This window comes from Taudactylus pleione, unplaced genomic scaffold (genome assembly GCF_031769625.1).
Source record: "Taudactylus pleione unplaced genomic scaffold, aTauple2 ptg000129l, whole genome shotgun sequence".
NCBI lineage: Eukaryota > Metazoa > Chordata > Amphibia > Anura > Myobatrachidae > Taudactylus > Taudactylus pleione.
This window is the reverse complement of record NW_028284531.1, coordinates 8,301,519-8,316,875: the sequence shown is the minus strand read 5'-3', so window position 1 is coordinate 8,316,875 and position 15,357 is coordinate 8,301,519. Positions and strand designations below refer to the sequence as shown.

Here is a 15,357-nt window from a genome sequence, read left to right as displayed (position 1 = left end):
ATCATTAATAGTCGATGGTCATCCCTAGCAGTAAGCACTGCAGCAGCTGCCTGCGGAATACTGATTTGTGACACAGGCAGCAACTTTCAGCAACACAGCAGACTGCAGTCAGACTCAGAGGAGCTAGGACTCTCACTGAGGATCTCATTCAGACCTGGTCGCAAGCGCCGATGCGCTCGCAACCGGGTCGATGGTCCCCACAGAGCATGCGCATGATGGAGCCGGCTCCATCGTGAGCATGCGCGAGACCCAGCTAGCGATGGTCGCTCCGTCAATAGGGGTCTTGTAGCAGACCGGGTGAGCTGTCGATGTTGAGTGACAGCTCGCCCCGTTTGCTGGGCGGGCCGGGGCCGTGCCCGGCCAAATGGAGGCATTCCAGTCGGAACACTTGCCGTTTGGGGGCGGCCCACTGACATCATTGATGATGTAAGTGGGGAACTTCCTGGTCAAACAGAGCAGGAAGTTCCCTGGGGCTTACGAGTGCCCAGACCCAATCTTAGGGTCTGGTCGTAAGCCCCGATGGTCGCGATGGTGATGACCATCGCGACCATCACCCTGATCGCAAGCTAAGATGTGGGTGGTAACCCACAGCTTAGCTTGCGGCCTGGAGGCAGCACTTCAAAACAAGAGGTGCCCGCCCTCATTCAGAGTGAGCGATCGCTTCTTGCGATCGACTCTGAATGAGGGCCCGAGTCTGTAAGAACACAGAAGACTGCCCAGGGCATTTTCTTTCTGGCTGGCCTTGTAGGTAAGTGCAGCCTGGGAGGGAGGGGGGAACACAAAGTGTGCGGATAGGGTTGGGGAGCACAGTGTGAAATATGGGAGAGCACAGTGTGGGATGGGGGATGGGAGAGCACAGTGTGGTATGGGGGATGGGAGGGCACAGTGTGGTATGGGGGATGGGAGGGCACAGTGTGGTATGGGGGATAGGAGGGCACAGTGTGGTATGGGGGATAGGAGGGCACAGTGTGGTATGGGGGATGGGAGGGCACAGTGTGGGATGGGGGATGGGAGAGCACAGTGTGGGATGGGGGACGGGAGAGCACAGTGTGGGATGGGGGACGGGAGAGCACAGTGTGGGATGGGGGACGGGAGAGCACAGTGTGGGATGGGGGACGGGAGAGCACAGTGTGGGATGGGGGACGGGAGAGCACAGTGTGGGATGGGGGATGGGAGAGCACAGTGTGGGATGGGGGAGCACAATGGGGGATAGGAGAGCAGGGGTGCCGAGAGGGGGGCTGAGTGGGTACTAATTACCAAGGGCCTGGGCTTGCTGGAGAAGCCCCGGCACTGCCCTCCTCCCTCCTACTGCACAGCAGCCCAGCACAGAATTGTATTGAAACACAGTCGGCTATTTAGCCGCCGGTTCAAATACCACCTCCAGAAGCCTGACAGCAGGAGATCCCGACGTGACTAGGTAAGTAATCTAACCATACCCTGCCCCTTCCCCTAACCCACCCTTAGTGGTGCCTAAACCTAATCTTCCCTAACACTAAGTCCCCCCAGTGGTGCCTAACCCTAACTCCCCCTTCCGGCACCCTAACCCTAACTCCCCCTTCCGGCACCCTAAACCTAAGTCTCCCGAGGGGTGCCTAACCCTAACCTCCCGCGGGGGGTGCCTAACCCTAACCCCGCCTCCCCGCACGCTAACATTAACACTCCCGGGAGGGGGTGCCTAAACCTAAGTCCCCACGGGGGGATGCCTAATCCTAACCACCCCAATCCTCGGCTTACCTTCATACTTACCCCCTGTCTGGATGTTCGGGATTCTGGCAGTCGGGATGCTGACGCCGGTATCCTGATGTCCGTCGGGATATTGGCGTCGGCATTATGCCCGTGCGGCGGGATTGTGGCATCAGTATTTTGACTGCCAGCAACCCGTCTGTCGGCATAATAACTGCATCCCGCCCAGTACACGCTGCTGTGTGCTGGGCTTCATTGGGATACTGCTCGTAGCTGCTGAGCTGCAGCCGCAGCAGTCTCCTATCTATGCCTGTGGGGGGGGACAGATCACACTGATTGCGCCCCCTCATGGCTTTGCGTCAGGCTGAGGGGCTCACAGCACCCTCTCCCTGGCGCTCAGCTGCAAAAATGATTTGTTTAATTATTGTTATTGTTCTTTATCCTAAGGGGGCATGGCCTGTCGCAGCTGTCAGCGCCCCTGTAGGAGAGCACATTGTGTGATGAGGTATGAGAGAGTGTAGTGTTATATGGGGGAGCAAAGTGGTATATGGAAGAACAGTGTGGGATGGGGAGCACATGTGTATGTTAGTGAGTAAAAAAATATACTATATATGCAAAGGAGCGAATAACAGCCCCCATGCTGCTCAGGTTAAGTTCATCAAGAATCAAGTTGCCGGCGGAGTCAAGAGGCATGAGAGAATCCGGCGCATGGCGAGCTGTGGCGCTGACACATACACATATTAGTTTTCTGTCACTTTTTTTTCCCCCATAGACAAGCCGGGACCACGTGCTTGTGTTTGCCGCCCCCGCCCCAGCCTAAAAGTTGCCAGCCCCTGGCAGCAATGCAGTCAGCAGTAAGGGGTCTATCTGGAGGGGAGCAGCTGTATTGCACTGGTTTTTTTTGTCTGTTGCGGCGCAGTGCAGTGCGCGGCACCATGGAAAGACACCCAAGCAGAGGAATCTCCACAGGCAGACATAGAATAAGGTAAATGTGGGGCATGGAGGGACACTGTGGGAGCTCAGAGGTTCCCCAGAGAAACCACATATAGGTAAGGCAGACTCTCAAGCGACTGGCCTGTATTTGCCAGGACCTGGGTATGGGGAGCCCCTAAATAAATGGGTGTACCAGGCCCCATGATTTCTGTTGCTGATCCTGGCCTGGAGTCCGCTACAGAATCGAAGCTGGGGTTCTGTCACATCCTAGCTGATATGGAACTTCACCACTGATAGATGCCCTGTCAGCTAAGGAAGATATGAACCTAACCTATTGATGATTACAGAGTTCCCGCTTAAATCAGGACACTGGGAGATGTGAAATATGTCAGGTAAAAAGAATATACAATATCCATAAATAGCCTTGATAAATAAGAAAAAAAACACTGCTGTATAGTAAAGGCAATTAAAGTAGGCAGACTACGAAACTCACTAGGTGCTTGGTCCTCATGCAAGCCATTAAGGTCTGGAACATGTGTACAGCTTCTGACTGACTGAGACTGAGTGTTTTCTTTATGGTGGCAATAACATCGGGCTCGGTGCCTTCTGGAAGATTCCTAAGAATAAGCAAAATATTAACAGAGTACCTCAACAATGGTGACTACTTCTTCATTATATATCAGCTGATCCAAATGATTCTCTTACCCTTTGCTCTCTGTCTGCTTATAGATGTATGCCAGTATGTCTGCTGCTCTGCCACTCCCTTCACACACCACCACTGGCACTGGAGGACTTTGCTGAAGATAATCAAAAACTGTGAGGATGGTGCTGGGTCCACCTTCTACTATTAGAGCCACAATAGGTATTCGCTTGCCAGTCCCTAAAGAAATATGGTATTGAATAAAAGAACACTTTAGATAAGAACATCGGACAAACAATCGAAAGTTTTATATAAAAGCACTCAGATTTACTAACCATTGGTTTGTAAAGCAACTGAAAACCAACCATAAACTACCAAAAAACACCCCCAAATAATAGACATTCCTGTGGCAGGCGAGCTTAGGAGAAGCACAACACAGATCACTATGATCTGTGCAGGCTTCTTAGGGTTACAAGAAAAAAACTCTCACATTTCATACTTACCTGCTCCTTGGATGTGCTCATTCTCCTTCTCCATGTAGTAGTCCACGGACCTTGGTAAAACCAAAAACCGCTGATGGACATGCAGTGACACAGCCTGAAATGACAGTTCTCACATGGATCACTGTCAGTGGAGTCTAGGGGAAAGCACTAGTTGGCTAAGAGCAGGGGCAGATAGGGCCGTCGTGAAAGCGGGAAATTTCCCGCTGGGTTGGTCCCATTCTCCACTTGCCAGGCCGGCTCACCCTGCCTACCGGCCTCGGCTGATCCATATGTCTGTCAGGCTGGCTGCAGCGCTTCCAGGATGGAGTGCTGGGCTCTTCCCCAGCCTGACATTAAATGGGAAGTGTGCCCCCAAATAACGTATGGGGGTGTGACCTATGGTAATTAGACCATGCCCTCTTGTCAGCCGCGCATGGCTTCGGCACGCTGGGTTAACGGGCGACACAGTCCTGTTCCTGTGAAGGGCGCAGCTCCTCCTGGAGCCGACCCTGCAGTCAGAAAAAATTAAAGGAGATGAAAATCTACTATAGATGTCTAAGATTAATATTTAACATATGAGGGAATTACTTTGCCCCTTCAAATGACCTTTCACCATTAGGACTGCTTCCAGAAATTTCCTGGGCAGGTTTTCCATCCCAAACTGCCGCTGGCTAAGAGCTGGACACTCTCAGCCAATCAGCGGAAGCTGCCATAGAAACCATCCGCTGATTGGCTGAGAGTGTCTGGCTCTTAGCCAATCCAAGGAATAAGCAAGTTTGAAGAGTAAATGTGTTTAATAAAGGGTTAACACAGTCGTGTGTCTGTGTCCCGTCATTAGTTTAATATTTCCATTACAGTGAGACCTACAGGAGCCAGCTTGCTGGTTCTACAAGTGTAGGCGTGCTGGGACGTGTAATCCCACTTTAAAGAACAATATTATTTCTACATTTTACACAATTACTCCTGCTTTCAGCCCAGTGCTGGTAGATCCTCAGGAGAGGGGACCCCATTTTATTTTTGGGGTCCCCACTGTCTGAGGATTTCCAGTCCTGAGTTGACCAGTTCGGGCTGGTTTTACATTATGGCAGGGGGACTCCACTCTGTGTGTCTTCCTGCTATAGTGTAATCCCCCCAGCTCCTCCAGCCTGGTGCTGGTTATATGAAAATAGGGAGGTCCCACAACGGTCTTCCCCCCTATTTTCCTGTACAGCATGTCTGTTATGGCTCGGGTCACTGTGTTTTTTTGTTTTACCAAGACCCTGGACTACTACATGGACAAAAACCGACCACATCCAAAGAGTAGGTAAGTATGATGGGTTACAAAAAAAAAGGGTGTGTGCGTCCTGTCATTTCTTTTATATTTTCTTTACAGTGGAACTACAGATACCAGCGGGCACTTAATGTCTGGGCATGCTGGCACTTGTGGTTCTCCAAGTGCTGGCATGCCGAGGCAAGGTTGCTGGGACCTGTAGTTCCACTGTAGAGATTAATATTACATCTATCTTTTACACATTACCTCGCTCCCAGATCATAGTGATCTGTGCAGTGCTTCTTATTTGGATGGGTTTGCCATCATGCTTGACCTTCTATTGGCCTTCAAAGTGATGGCATTTACACCTGCAAAATCAATTGAAGTTGAAACCTGACAGATGATAAATATGCGGATTTTGTAGTCAGAAATCCCGTCTATGTCGGTTGATTGGGAACGATTTTCAAATCAACGTAAATCTGACCTTTAGTAAGTTTACCTATAAGAGCAAGAGGTGGATGCAGATGAAAGGTTTTCATTAACTCCCCCTCATTGGAAGAAACTTTATCAGACATCATCTATTACTGTTTAACTGTAATATACTTATTACAACTCATTTTCATTGAACTTGACACAAAATTAGATTGTCCTAAATTGTAAATAGATTTTTTCACAGATAGATCTATGTGATGCAGAGTTGTACCCTAATGCTCCCGCAGCTGCGATTGTCATAGCTGTGGATATGCAAAAATAGCAGCAGCTGGGACTCGTACTGAGATCAGGGCTGGCAACAGAAATCTTGGGGCCCGTTACTCAGATATCTCTGCACCCCCCCCCCACCCTCGACCCCGACCCCTACCCCTTGCCAGCAGTGACAGCCAGGGCCATTCTGCATTCGACAGCATGGTCCCGCTAACTATATCGCCATTGACCTGCATGCAGGACCTATGGAGGATGTCACTGATGATGCGTGGGAGCGCGCTTCATCAGCAACATGACGGATATACCCTAGACCACAGGTTTTCAAACTCTGTTCTCAGGACTCCAAACGGTGCATGTTTTCCATGTCTCCACACTGAATCATGTGAAATAATTAGCTTCACCTGTGGACCTTTTAAAATGTGTCAGTGAGTAATGAATACACCTGTGCACCTGCTGGGTGACCTGCAAAACGTGACCTGTGAGGGGTCCTGAGGACCGAGTTTGAGAACCACCGTCCTAGACAATGTGCCAGAGATATCGCTCCAATCCGCCAGATCTGACGGCATATTGTCTATATATATATATATATATGTATGTGTGTGTATATATAAATATATATATATATATATATATATATATATATAAAATAGATAGATAGGTCTATATTTATATATAGGCTGCCTATATGTGTAATTAATTAGGGGGGCACACTGCCCTGTCAATCTTAGTAAAAATGAATACTGTCTGTCAATCATGTAACTGACTTACCCGGACAGACAGTGCACAGTAGAGGACCAGGGCAGGACGGTGCAGCCCAGCCAGACCCTACAGGTGGATGTTGCCTCTCTGTGTGCCGGCAGTCAGCGGGTGTCGGTGATTAACTGGCTCCTGTCCAGCTGGACTCCCTGCTGAGCCTGGTGCCTGCTCCTGGGTAGATGTCAAAGGAGGCCAGGGTGGAGGGCCGGCGCAGCATCATGAGAATGATGTCATGACGCTGCGCATAATGTTATGTGCAAGCATCCGACGTCCACCGCCAGCGGCCACAGCCCACACACAGTGTACATTACGTACAAGTAAGAGACTGGCCGGCAGGGCGATGCAGGAGGGGGAGTTTTTACACAAGCCGCGGACCCGCAGCAGAGAGGTCACGTTTCTTTCTCCATAGCACTCGGGGTCCCTCAGAACCTCGGGGCCCGGCACAGGTGTGCCCCTAGTCCCCCCTGTCGCTGGGCCTGACTGAGATGCCGACCTGAGTCATCACAGCTTTCTGCAACTGTGTACACATACGCAGCATCGGACACAGATCAGGCAAACATCGCTCTCCTGAGTGATTCTATGGTCACTCAGAATGGCCGCCATGACTGAGACACCAGAGCCATGTTTTCTGCGCACAGGATCGAAGACGCAGTATGTGACACCCTCCTAAAATGGTCAGGACATGCCTGCGTTTTCAGCCGACACTCCCTGTTGCCTCCCCCAAACGTTCCCTGCCTGTCAATCACACTGCGAATAAAGACTTGCAGCATACGATTTCGGTAATGTACAGTACAACTCTGAATCAGGCCGATGTCCAGAACGTCTCTCCTGTCTGTGTATTGTAACTCAAACTAATACAGAGATTCAGGGGTATATTTACTAAAGTTTATTATTTTATTTATTTATTATCGGTTATTTATATAGCGCACACATTTTCCGCAGCGCAAGCTACAGTATATAAATAACGATTAACTCACCACAGAGATTCATTTTCATTTTAAAATCTACTAAAATCTCAGAGATACTCACTTGCATGGATTTGTTTTAGACAGATTCTACTTTCTAACTCTTTTCGTATGTGAACTTCTGCTCCGTAGCGTCCAACCGTGCCATCATCCACCAAGATGAAGTTGGTATGGAGGCTATTGAGGACATGGAACTTGCTGAGAGGGTTCATCAGAGTTTGGTATGGAGCTACAACCTTGTAGAAAATAAAGCACAATGAAAGATAGAAAAATAAAAAGTGAACTTCGAGATTAAAAGTTAAAAATGTAGGTGCATTACATCTCTTCCAATAAGATCTTGTCTACCATCAATTATACCCCATGGGGTTATTCCGACAACGCAGAGCTTATGGCACAACTGGGAAGCATGTTCCTTCAAAGAATCTCCAATGTGTTCGGTGACTCCTATATTCAACAAGAAAACAAAGACATGTAACAATTCTTCTTAATATTAAGGAGTTGGCACATACTGTCAAACTGCAACGTTTTTGTTTAAATGACAATGTCACCCCATAATGGAAATTATTTTACTGAACAGCCTGATTATGTGAGTTCATCATCAGAATCTAAACATATGGAGGGCATCCTGTTATAGGGACATAACACTATAGATAACTCAGGACTAAGCTGGGTACACACTATATGATAGATTGCAACGGCCATCATACTGTGTGTACACACCCAATTCATCATTTGTTTGATAAATTGTGTGCTCGCATCTTCCCATCTGATGTTGTGACGTACAATGCAGTTCGCTAGCATAATACTGTAGCGATATATTGTGCTGTCACACGATAGACCACACAGTGTGTGTGCGGGCACAATATACGGTATCGTTAAATTGTATAGGCTCGTAGCCAGATCATTCAGGTGTGTATCCAGCTTAAGACGAACAGGTAATTGCCTTGTACTATATATGGTAATCTATACAGTCAGAATACGGGAACTCCCACATGCTGAAGTGCAAGAAAAAGAATGACCTGGTTCACTGTAAATTTATGATGGGAGATCAATAATGGTTCAGGGATGCAGCCAGTAATAAGCAATTCTGGGTAGTAATTAGGAATAATACTTATGACAAAATGAACCCCTAGTACAGTATATAAGTGTATTAGCCTGGTAGGCTAAACAGATTATAAGATTCTCCAATGAGACAGAGACTCTTGTGGATAGTTCAATAAAGGCTATTAATAATAATAATAAATTATTAGTAATAATAAATTAATAATAAAGGTCAATAATTGCAAAACATGCAATTCAAAGAATATATATACAGTATATTTCCGTAGATGAAGTTATCTATGTCGTGCCTGGAATTCTTAGCAGATGACCCCTGCATTACACTGAATCTCATGTAGGGTGATGCACCTGTCTGTAGATGGAATTATGTTTCAGTACTAGCTGTATCATATTCAAAATGGCTGTGGTATAAGAGAGACAGTAATCAGTTAGACAATGTCTAGATAGACACCAGATGTTAGACAATCAATAGTTAGACAGGGACAAAAGTCAGACACACTAAAGTTCGACATGTAAGACGGTCGACAATTTTTTTTTTTTTTAGCCCTAATCTACACCCTAACCCTCCCCTCCTGGTGCCTAACCCTAACCGTCTGGGTAAGTGCCTAACCCTAACTGTGGGGGTAAGTGCCTAACCCTCCAGTAAGTGCCTAAACCTAACCCTAACCTTAAAATCTAACCGTCTGGGTAAGTGCCTAACCCTCCAGTAAGTGCCTAACCCTAAAACCTAACCCTAACCGTCTGGGTAAGTGCCTAACCCTAACTGTGGGGGTAAGTGCCTAACTCTCCTGTAAGTGCCTAACCCTAAACCTAACAAAAAAATTACTCTCCGGATCCCACTCAAAATACTCAGGAAATGTAGAATTGACTTAAAGGCTGGCATGTAAATCTTATACACTATTGTCCTTTACCAATTAAGTATAGCAGTGGTTCTCAAACTCGGTTTTCAGGACCCTAAACAGTTCACATTTCCAGCTCACCTAGTAGCAGGTGCACAGGTGGGGAGGCAATCGGGAAGCTGACTGCCTAAATACTGGCAGCCGGCTTCCCGACTGTCTTATACCGGCAAGGGTGAAATGCCGGGCGTCTAGATGTAGACGCCCGCATTTCCCCGACGCCGGGAGACCGGCGCCCCGGCATCACGATCGTAGTGATGGCGGGCGCCGCGAGCGGACAACCGCGGGGGGGGAGGGTTAGGTTTAGGGCACCCCCCCCGGGGGACTTAGGTTTAGGCAGCGGGGAAGGGGGTGGTTAGGGTTAGGCACTTAGAGGGGGGATTAGGGTTAGGCACCCCTAAGGAGGGTTAGGGTTAGGGGGGTTAGGTTAGGTTAGTGGATACTTACCTATCCACGATCGGGATTTCCAGCGCTGTCGGGCTTCCGCTGCGTCGCACTCTGCTTCTGTCGGGCTGCTGCGGCCGACGGTATTTCATACCAATTCCCACAGGTGTATTCATTAATCACTGACACATTTTAAAAGATCCACAGATGGAGCTAATTATTTCTCTTGTGATTCTGTGAGGAGACCTGGAAAACATGAACTGTTTAGGGTCCGGGGGACTGAGTTTGAGAATCTATGAAGTATAGTATACTAGGTCTATAGATGGCATCTACATCTACGGTAGAGGTTCCTTATCGCGGTCCTCAAGGCACCCCAACAGCTTAGGCTTTAGACATCCATGGTTGAGCTATGGTGGTTAAGTCAAATTGACTGAGGTACTAATTAACTCACCTGTGGTCAACATGGATATCCTCAAAACCTGGATTGTTAGGGAGCCTTGAGCCAGTTTGGGAACCTCTGTGTTAGGGTTTTAGTTTCCATTCCCCTCCAAGTTTCATGTGGCTCAGCTCATATGCTTTCATTCTCACACAATCCACTGGACAATCATCATGTATTTGTTCCCAGACTGTAATAACTATTGTGGTCAGTGGCCCTCATTCAGAGCCGTACGCTCTGAGCAGAGCGCACGCTCTGAATGAGGGCCGCCCTCCATAAAAATGGAGCGTCCTCCTGGACGCTCGTATAGCTGTGGGTCACCACCCACAGCCTATACGAGCGTACAGTTTGATGGCCGCGATGGTCTTGACCATCGCGACCATCGAAACTGCGAGCCGGAGCCTGCGGTTGAGGTTTTCAACCGCAAGCCCCGGAGTGTTTTTGGCTCTATCAGAGCCAAAATCACTCCCACTGACATCACTAGTGATGTCAGTGGGCCGGCTTCTGACGGGAGGCGTTCCCGTGGGAACGCCCCCGTCAGAGAGGCACGCCCCCGGCACGCCCACCAAAGGGGGCGTGCTGTCAATCAACATCGACAGCGCGCCCCCTTTGATCAGACACAACGAGCGAAGGACTTTCCTTCGCTCGTCGCGTCTGGCGCATGCGCACGACGGAGCTCCCTCCGTCGTGCGCATGCTCAGTGCAGACCATCGACCCACTTGCGAGCGGACAGCCGCTTGCGAGTGGGTCTGAATCAGGGCCTGTGATTTGATCACTCCTAAAGCAAAAGGCCAATGCCCACTTCTAATTCCCATGGATCTCTCTGCTGTTGACCCAACTCTTCTCATACAAATGCACCATTCCCTATGTCTTTTATATAGAGTCCTGAGCTTGTTCTCATAGTCTGTATGCTCTTTTGTACAGTGCTGGGGACCTTTTGTGGTACATTATAAATAAATAATAATACTTATCAAATAATTATTTTAATCTACTCTATCTATACTTCTTCTCTGGGAAAACTCCTCTGGATTTCAATATCATCTATACTGTATGTGACTGATTCCCAAATTATCCTCTAACTTTAAAAGGGACAACTTCTCCACTTGTCCTCTTTAAAAGGTTTGATACATCTACCCCTGGATCTCTTACCATATATGTTGTCCCACATTGCATAATATCTTTCTGACAATTCATCTTGTCACCTCAAAATCAATCTTTCAAAAACTGAGCTAACTGAGCCAAAAGAAAGCGAACAGAAGATATGTACCTCACATCTCTATGTCTGGTGCCCTTCAGGCTCACAGCCTGCTGTAGGTGTCATCCTTTAGCATCCTTTAATCCCCTACCCAATCTGTATCAAAATCCTGTTACTGACATTGACGAACATTTCCAGGATACACACATATCTCATTCAAGACATTAATTTCCTCTTTATTGCTGTTCTAATAAACAGCTATTTGAAGGCCCCATTTATAAATGAACGTAACTACCAGTGGCATCTATCGTTTTGTGTCACTGTGATTCAAACGAAAATGCCACTGGTATTTATCAATACTTACCGCTCCGGCGAGGTCCAGCGAAGTCCTGCTCCTCTGCGAGGTCCTCTACTCGGCTGCTGGCAGCCTAACGCTACCAGCGACGGGCTCCTGTGTAATGCGTATGCGCGACATCTGCACATGTGAATGACACGGGGACCCGGCAGGGAATCGGTATGAATTACCGTCGGATGCAAGTATATACTAACCTCCCCCCCTAACCCTCCTTAGGGGGTGCCTAACCCTAATCCCCACTCTACGTGCCTAAACCTAACCCCCCCCCCTTCCCCGCCGCCTAAACCTAAGTCCCCTGGGGGGGGTGCCTAACCCTAAGTCCCCCCCTCGTCGGGAGCCCTAAACCTAACCCTGCCCCCCCCCCCGGCGGCTGTCCACAGCGGCGCCCGGGATCACTTTGATCGGGATGCCGGGCGCCGGTCTCCCAGCGTTGGTTAAGTGACCGGCATCTAGATGTAGACGCCAGTCATTTAACCCTCGCCGGTATGCAGCAGTCGGGAAGCCGGCCGTCGGAATTATGTCCGCCGGCTTCCCGACTGCATACCCCCGGCAGTGCCTGGAAGGCTTCGCTGAAGCTAGAAGGGCAGCACCGGGTCCACATTCCCGGCAATGGGGAACGCATCGCTCTTGCCACCAAGAAGGCGAGAGCGATGCTGTGACAAACAGCACTAATCTTAGATTACCGATGTTTGTTAAATACAGAAAGGATGACATAACCCCTTTAGAAAGCGCTAAAGGGGTTATTCTTTGTTAATAAATGGGGCCCTGAAGCGGCTAAGCTAATTTTCCTCACAAAACATTATTCTAATGCTACTCTTTGTTGTTAGTCCCTAAATTGGTTACCTGCATTTCATCCAATTCTAAAATACTTTTATTAACATACAAAGGCCACCACCATTCACCTCTTCACATGTTTCACAATATCTGCCAATTCACAGCTTCTGCTCTGTACAAAATCTGTGGAATGTCATCTCATACAACAAGACTAGCCTCCAAACCTTCATGCCTTCCCTGAGCAGTCACCTCTTCAGGCAAGCTTATCAAATTACCGTCCCACCCTCCTAACCACCCGGAGCTGTTTTACCTGTTACCTATTATTTTTCTATTTTCAAACAAACCTCTGACCTCCAAATCAATATTGCTGAGTTAATGAATCACAACTCCTTTAAGCACTTTTCCCATTGTAATATGACTGGACCAATATGTAATATGTCGTACTTAACCTCACGTATCAAGCACGGTACGATTTGCAAACGATCCAATCTTGTTTGCGATTTCCCTTGAATTCCTGAACACTCCCTGACAAACGATATTGTGCCTACACATGGAACGATTGTACAAACCTACCAATTGATATAGAAGGATCGTTAACGACTGCAAATCATCAACGATATATCGTCTGGCAGTAAACAACCTCACAATGCATCTGCTGGAACATTTAAAAATACTGTGATCAGTGACGTCAAATCGTCCATCATATTGTTCATCGTGCACACACAGGAACCGATACGTGCCAAATCGTTAAAGATCGGTCGATATCTTTCTGCAGATAGAATTGATCAGCGACTGATCAGCGACAGCGTGAGTGCGCATCGGCATCGTTATCATGGCCACACACTACACTTTTTAAACGATTTGTCAAAAACGGCCAATTCATTTAAAAAATCGCACTGTGTGTGGGGGCCTTAAGCTTGCAACCACGGGCCCTCTTACCGCTTTGTCTTTTATCACCCAATCTTATTTTATTCCTATTTCTTCCCATGTGTAAAATGTTGTAGAATATGCTAGTGCCAAATATTAATGAATAGATAAAAAATTATTATTATACGTGTCTGGTCAGTTACCATTATTGACTCCCCCTGTCAATATCCAAGCTCCTGTTGTCACGGCAGCTTTAACGAATCCCCTGGACAGAGCTTCTTTAATACGAGGGTTTAGGTCGAATTTCTGTGTCCCGCCATGTACAGAGATAACCAGTTTTGGGAGCCGCATCCGCCATTCCTTGACCATGAGATGAAGTATGTCTTCAATCTTACTGTCATTTGATAATCTGGCATACTAAAAGTAAAGGTAACCATAACATTAGATAATCACATCAATAAAACTTTAACATCACTTAATTTTTTTTTTTGTATACAGTACCAATCACAGTAACTTTTCTGTCTGGTGTGCCCCAATCTAAACTGTGAGCCTGATTCAGACCCGGTCGCAAGCGCATGCGCGAGACCCGGATAGCGATGGGCAATCCGTCACTCTGGGTCTCGCACCAAAGGGGGCTTGCTGTCGATGTTGAGTGACAGCACGCCCCCTTTGGTGGGCGGGCAGGGGGGGTGGCTGCCCAGATGGAGGCGTTCCCATGAGAAAGCCTACCGTCTGGGGGCAGCCCCACTGACATCACAAGTGATGTCAGTGGGAGAGATTTCGGCTCTGTTAGAGCCGAAATCTCTCTGGGGCTTGAGGCCACGAGACCCTACCACAAGGGTCTCGTCGCAAGCCGGGTGGTCGCGATGGTCTTGACCATCGCGACAATCATCCTGGCCGCTCGCATTAGCTGTGGCCACTCCATAAACAAACAAAAAAAGACGCCCTGATCCAGGGCGAGCGCTCTGTCAGAGCGTCCGGCTCTGAATCAGGGCCAGTGTTTTACAATAATTTGAATCCAAAAGTCTGCCAAGTTGTGTGCACAAATACCAGTGGATGCAAGAAAATAAAATAAAACTTTGTGTGTGTATATACAGTGCATCTAGAAAGTATTCACAATGCTTCACTTTTTCCAAAATTTGTTGTTACAGTCTTATTCCAAAATTGAGTAAATTAATTTTTGTCCTCAAAATTCTACACACAATACCCCATAATGACAATGTGTAAAAAGTTTTTTGGCAATTTTTGCAAATTTAATGAAAAAAAAAACTAAGAAATCACATGTACATAAGTATTCACATCCTTTGCTCAATACTTTGTTGATGCACATTTGGCAGCAATTACAGTCTCAAGTCTTTTTGAATATGATGCCACAAGCTTGGCACACCTATCTTTGGGCAATTTCGCCCTTTCCTCTTTGCAGCACCTCTCAAGCTCCATCAGGTTGGATGGGAAGTGTCAGTGCACAGCCATTTTCAGATCTCTCCAGAGATGTTCAAATCGAATTCAAGTCTGGGCTCTGGCTGGGCCACTCAAGGACATTCACAGAGCTGTCCTGAAGCCACTCCTTTGACATCTTGGCTGTGTGCTTAGGGTCGTTGTCCTGCTGAAAGATGAACCGTCGCCCCTGTCTGAGGTCAAGAGCGCTCTAGACCAGGTTTTCATCCAGGATGTCTCTGTACATTGCTGCATTCATCCTTCCCTCTATCCTGACTAGTCTTCCAGTTCCTGCAGCTGAAAAACATCCCCACAGCATGATGCTCCCACCACCATGCTTCACTGTAGGGATGGTATTGGCCTGGTGATGAGCGGTGCCTAGTTTCCTCCAAACATAACGCCTGGCATTCACGCCAGAGAGTTCAATCTTTGTCTCTCATGGTCTGAGAGTCCTTCAGGTGCATTTTGGCAGACTCCAGGTGGGCTGCCATGTGCTTTTTACTAAGGAGTAGCTTCCGTCTGGCCACTCTACCATACAGGCCTG

At 47.8% G+C, this 15,357-nt stretch overlaps 1 protein-coding gene across 1 annotated transcript in view; it reads right to left on the bottom strand.

The window, feature by feature from the left end:
* LOC148523618 (transient receptor potential cation channel subfamily M member 7-like) overlaps positions 1–13,760 on the bottom strand; it is a 166,757-nt gene extending 152,997 nt beyond the window's left edge. The window contains exons 1-5 of the mRNA XM_088472824.1: positions 13,580–13,760; positions 7,730–7,854; positions 7,475–7,646; positions 3,322–3,496; positions 3,110–3,233 (exon numbers count right to left, since the gene is read on the bottom strand). Coding sequence (XP_088328950.1) covers positions 3,110–3,233; positions 3,322–3,496; positions 7,475–7,646; positions 7,730–7,854; positions 13,580–13,745 — 762 coding nt within the window. The 5' untranslated portion in view covers positions 13,746–13,760. The remainder of the gene's footprint in view (positions 1–3,109; positions 3,234–3,321; positions 3,497–7,474; positions 7,647–7,729; positions 7,855–13,579) is intronic.
* Positions 13,761–15,357: the final 1,597 nt, after the last annotated feature.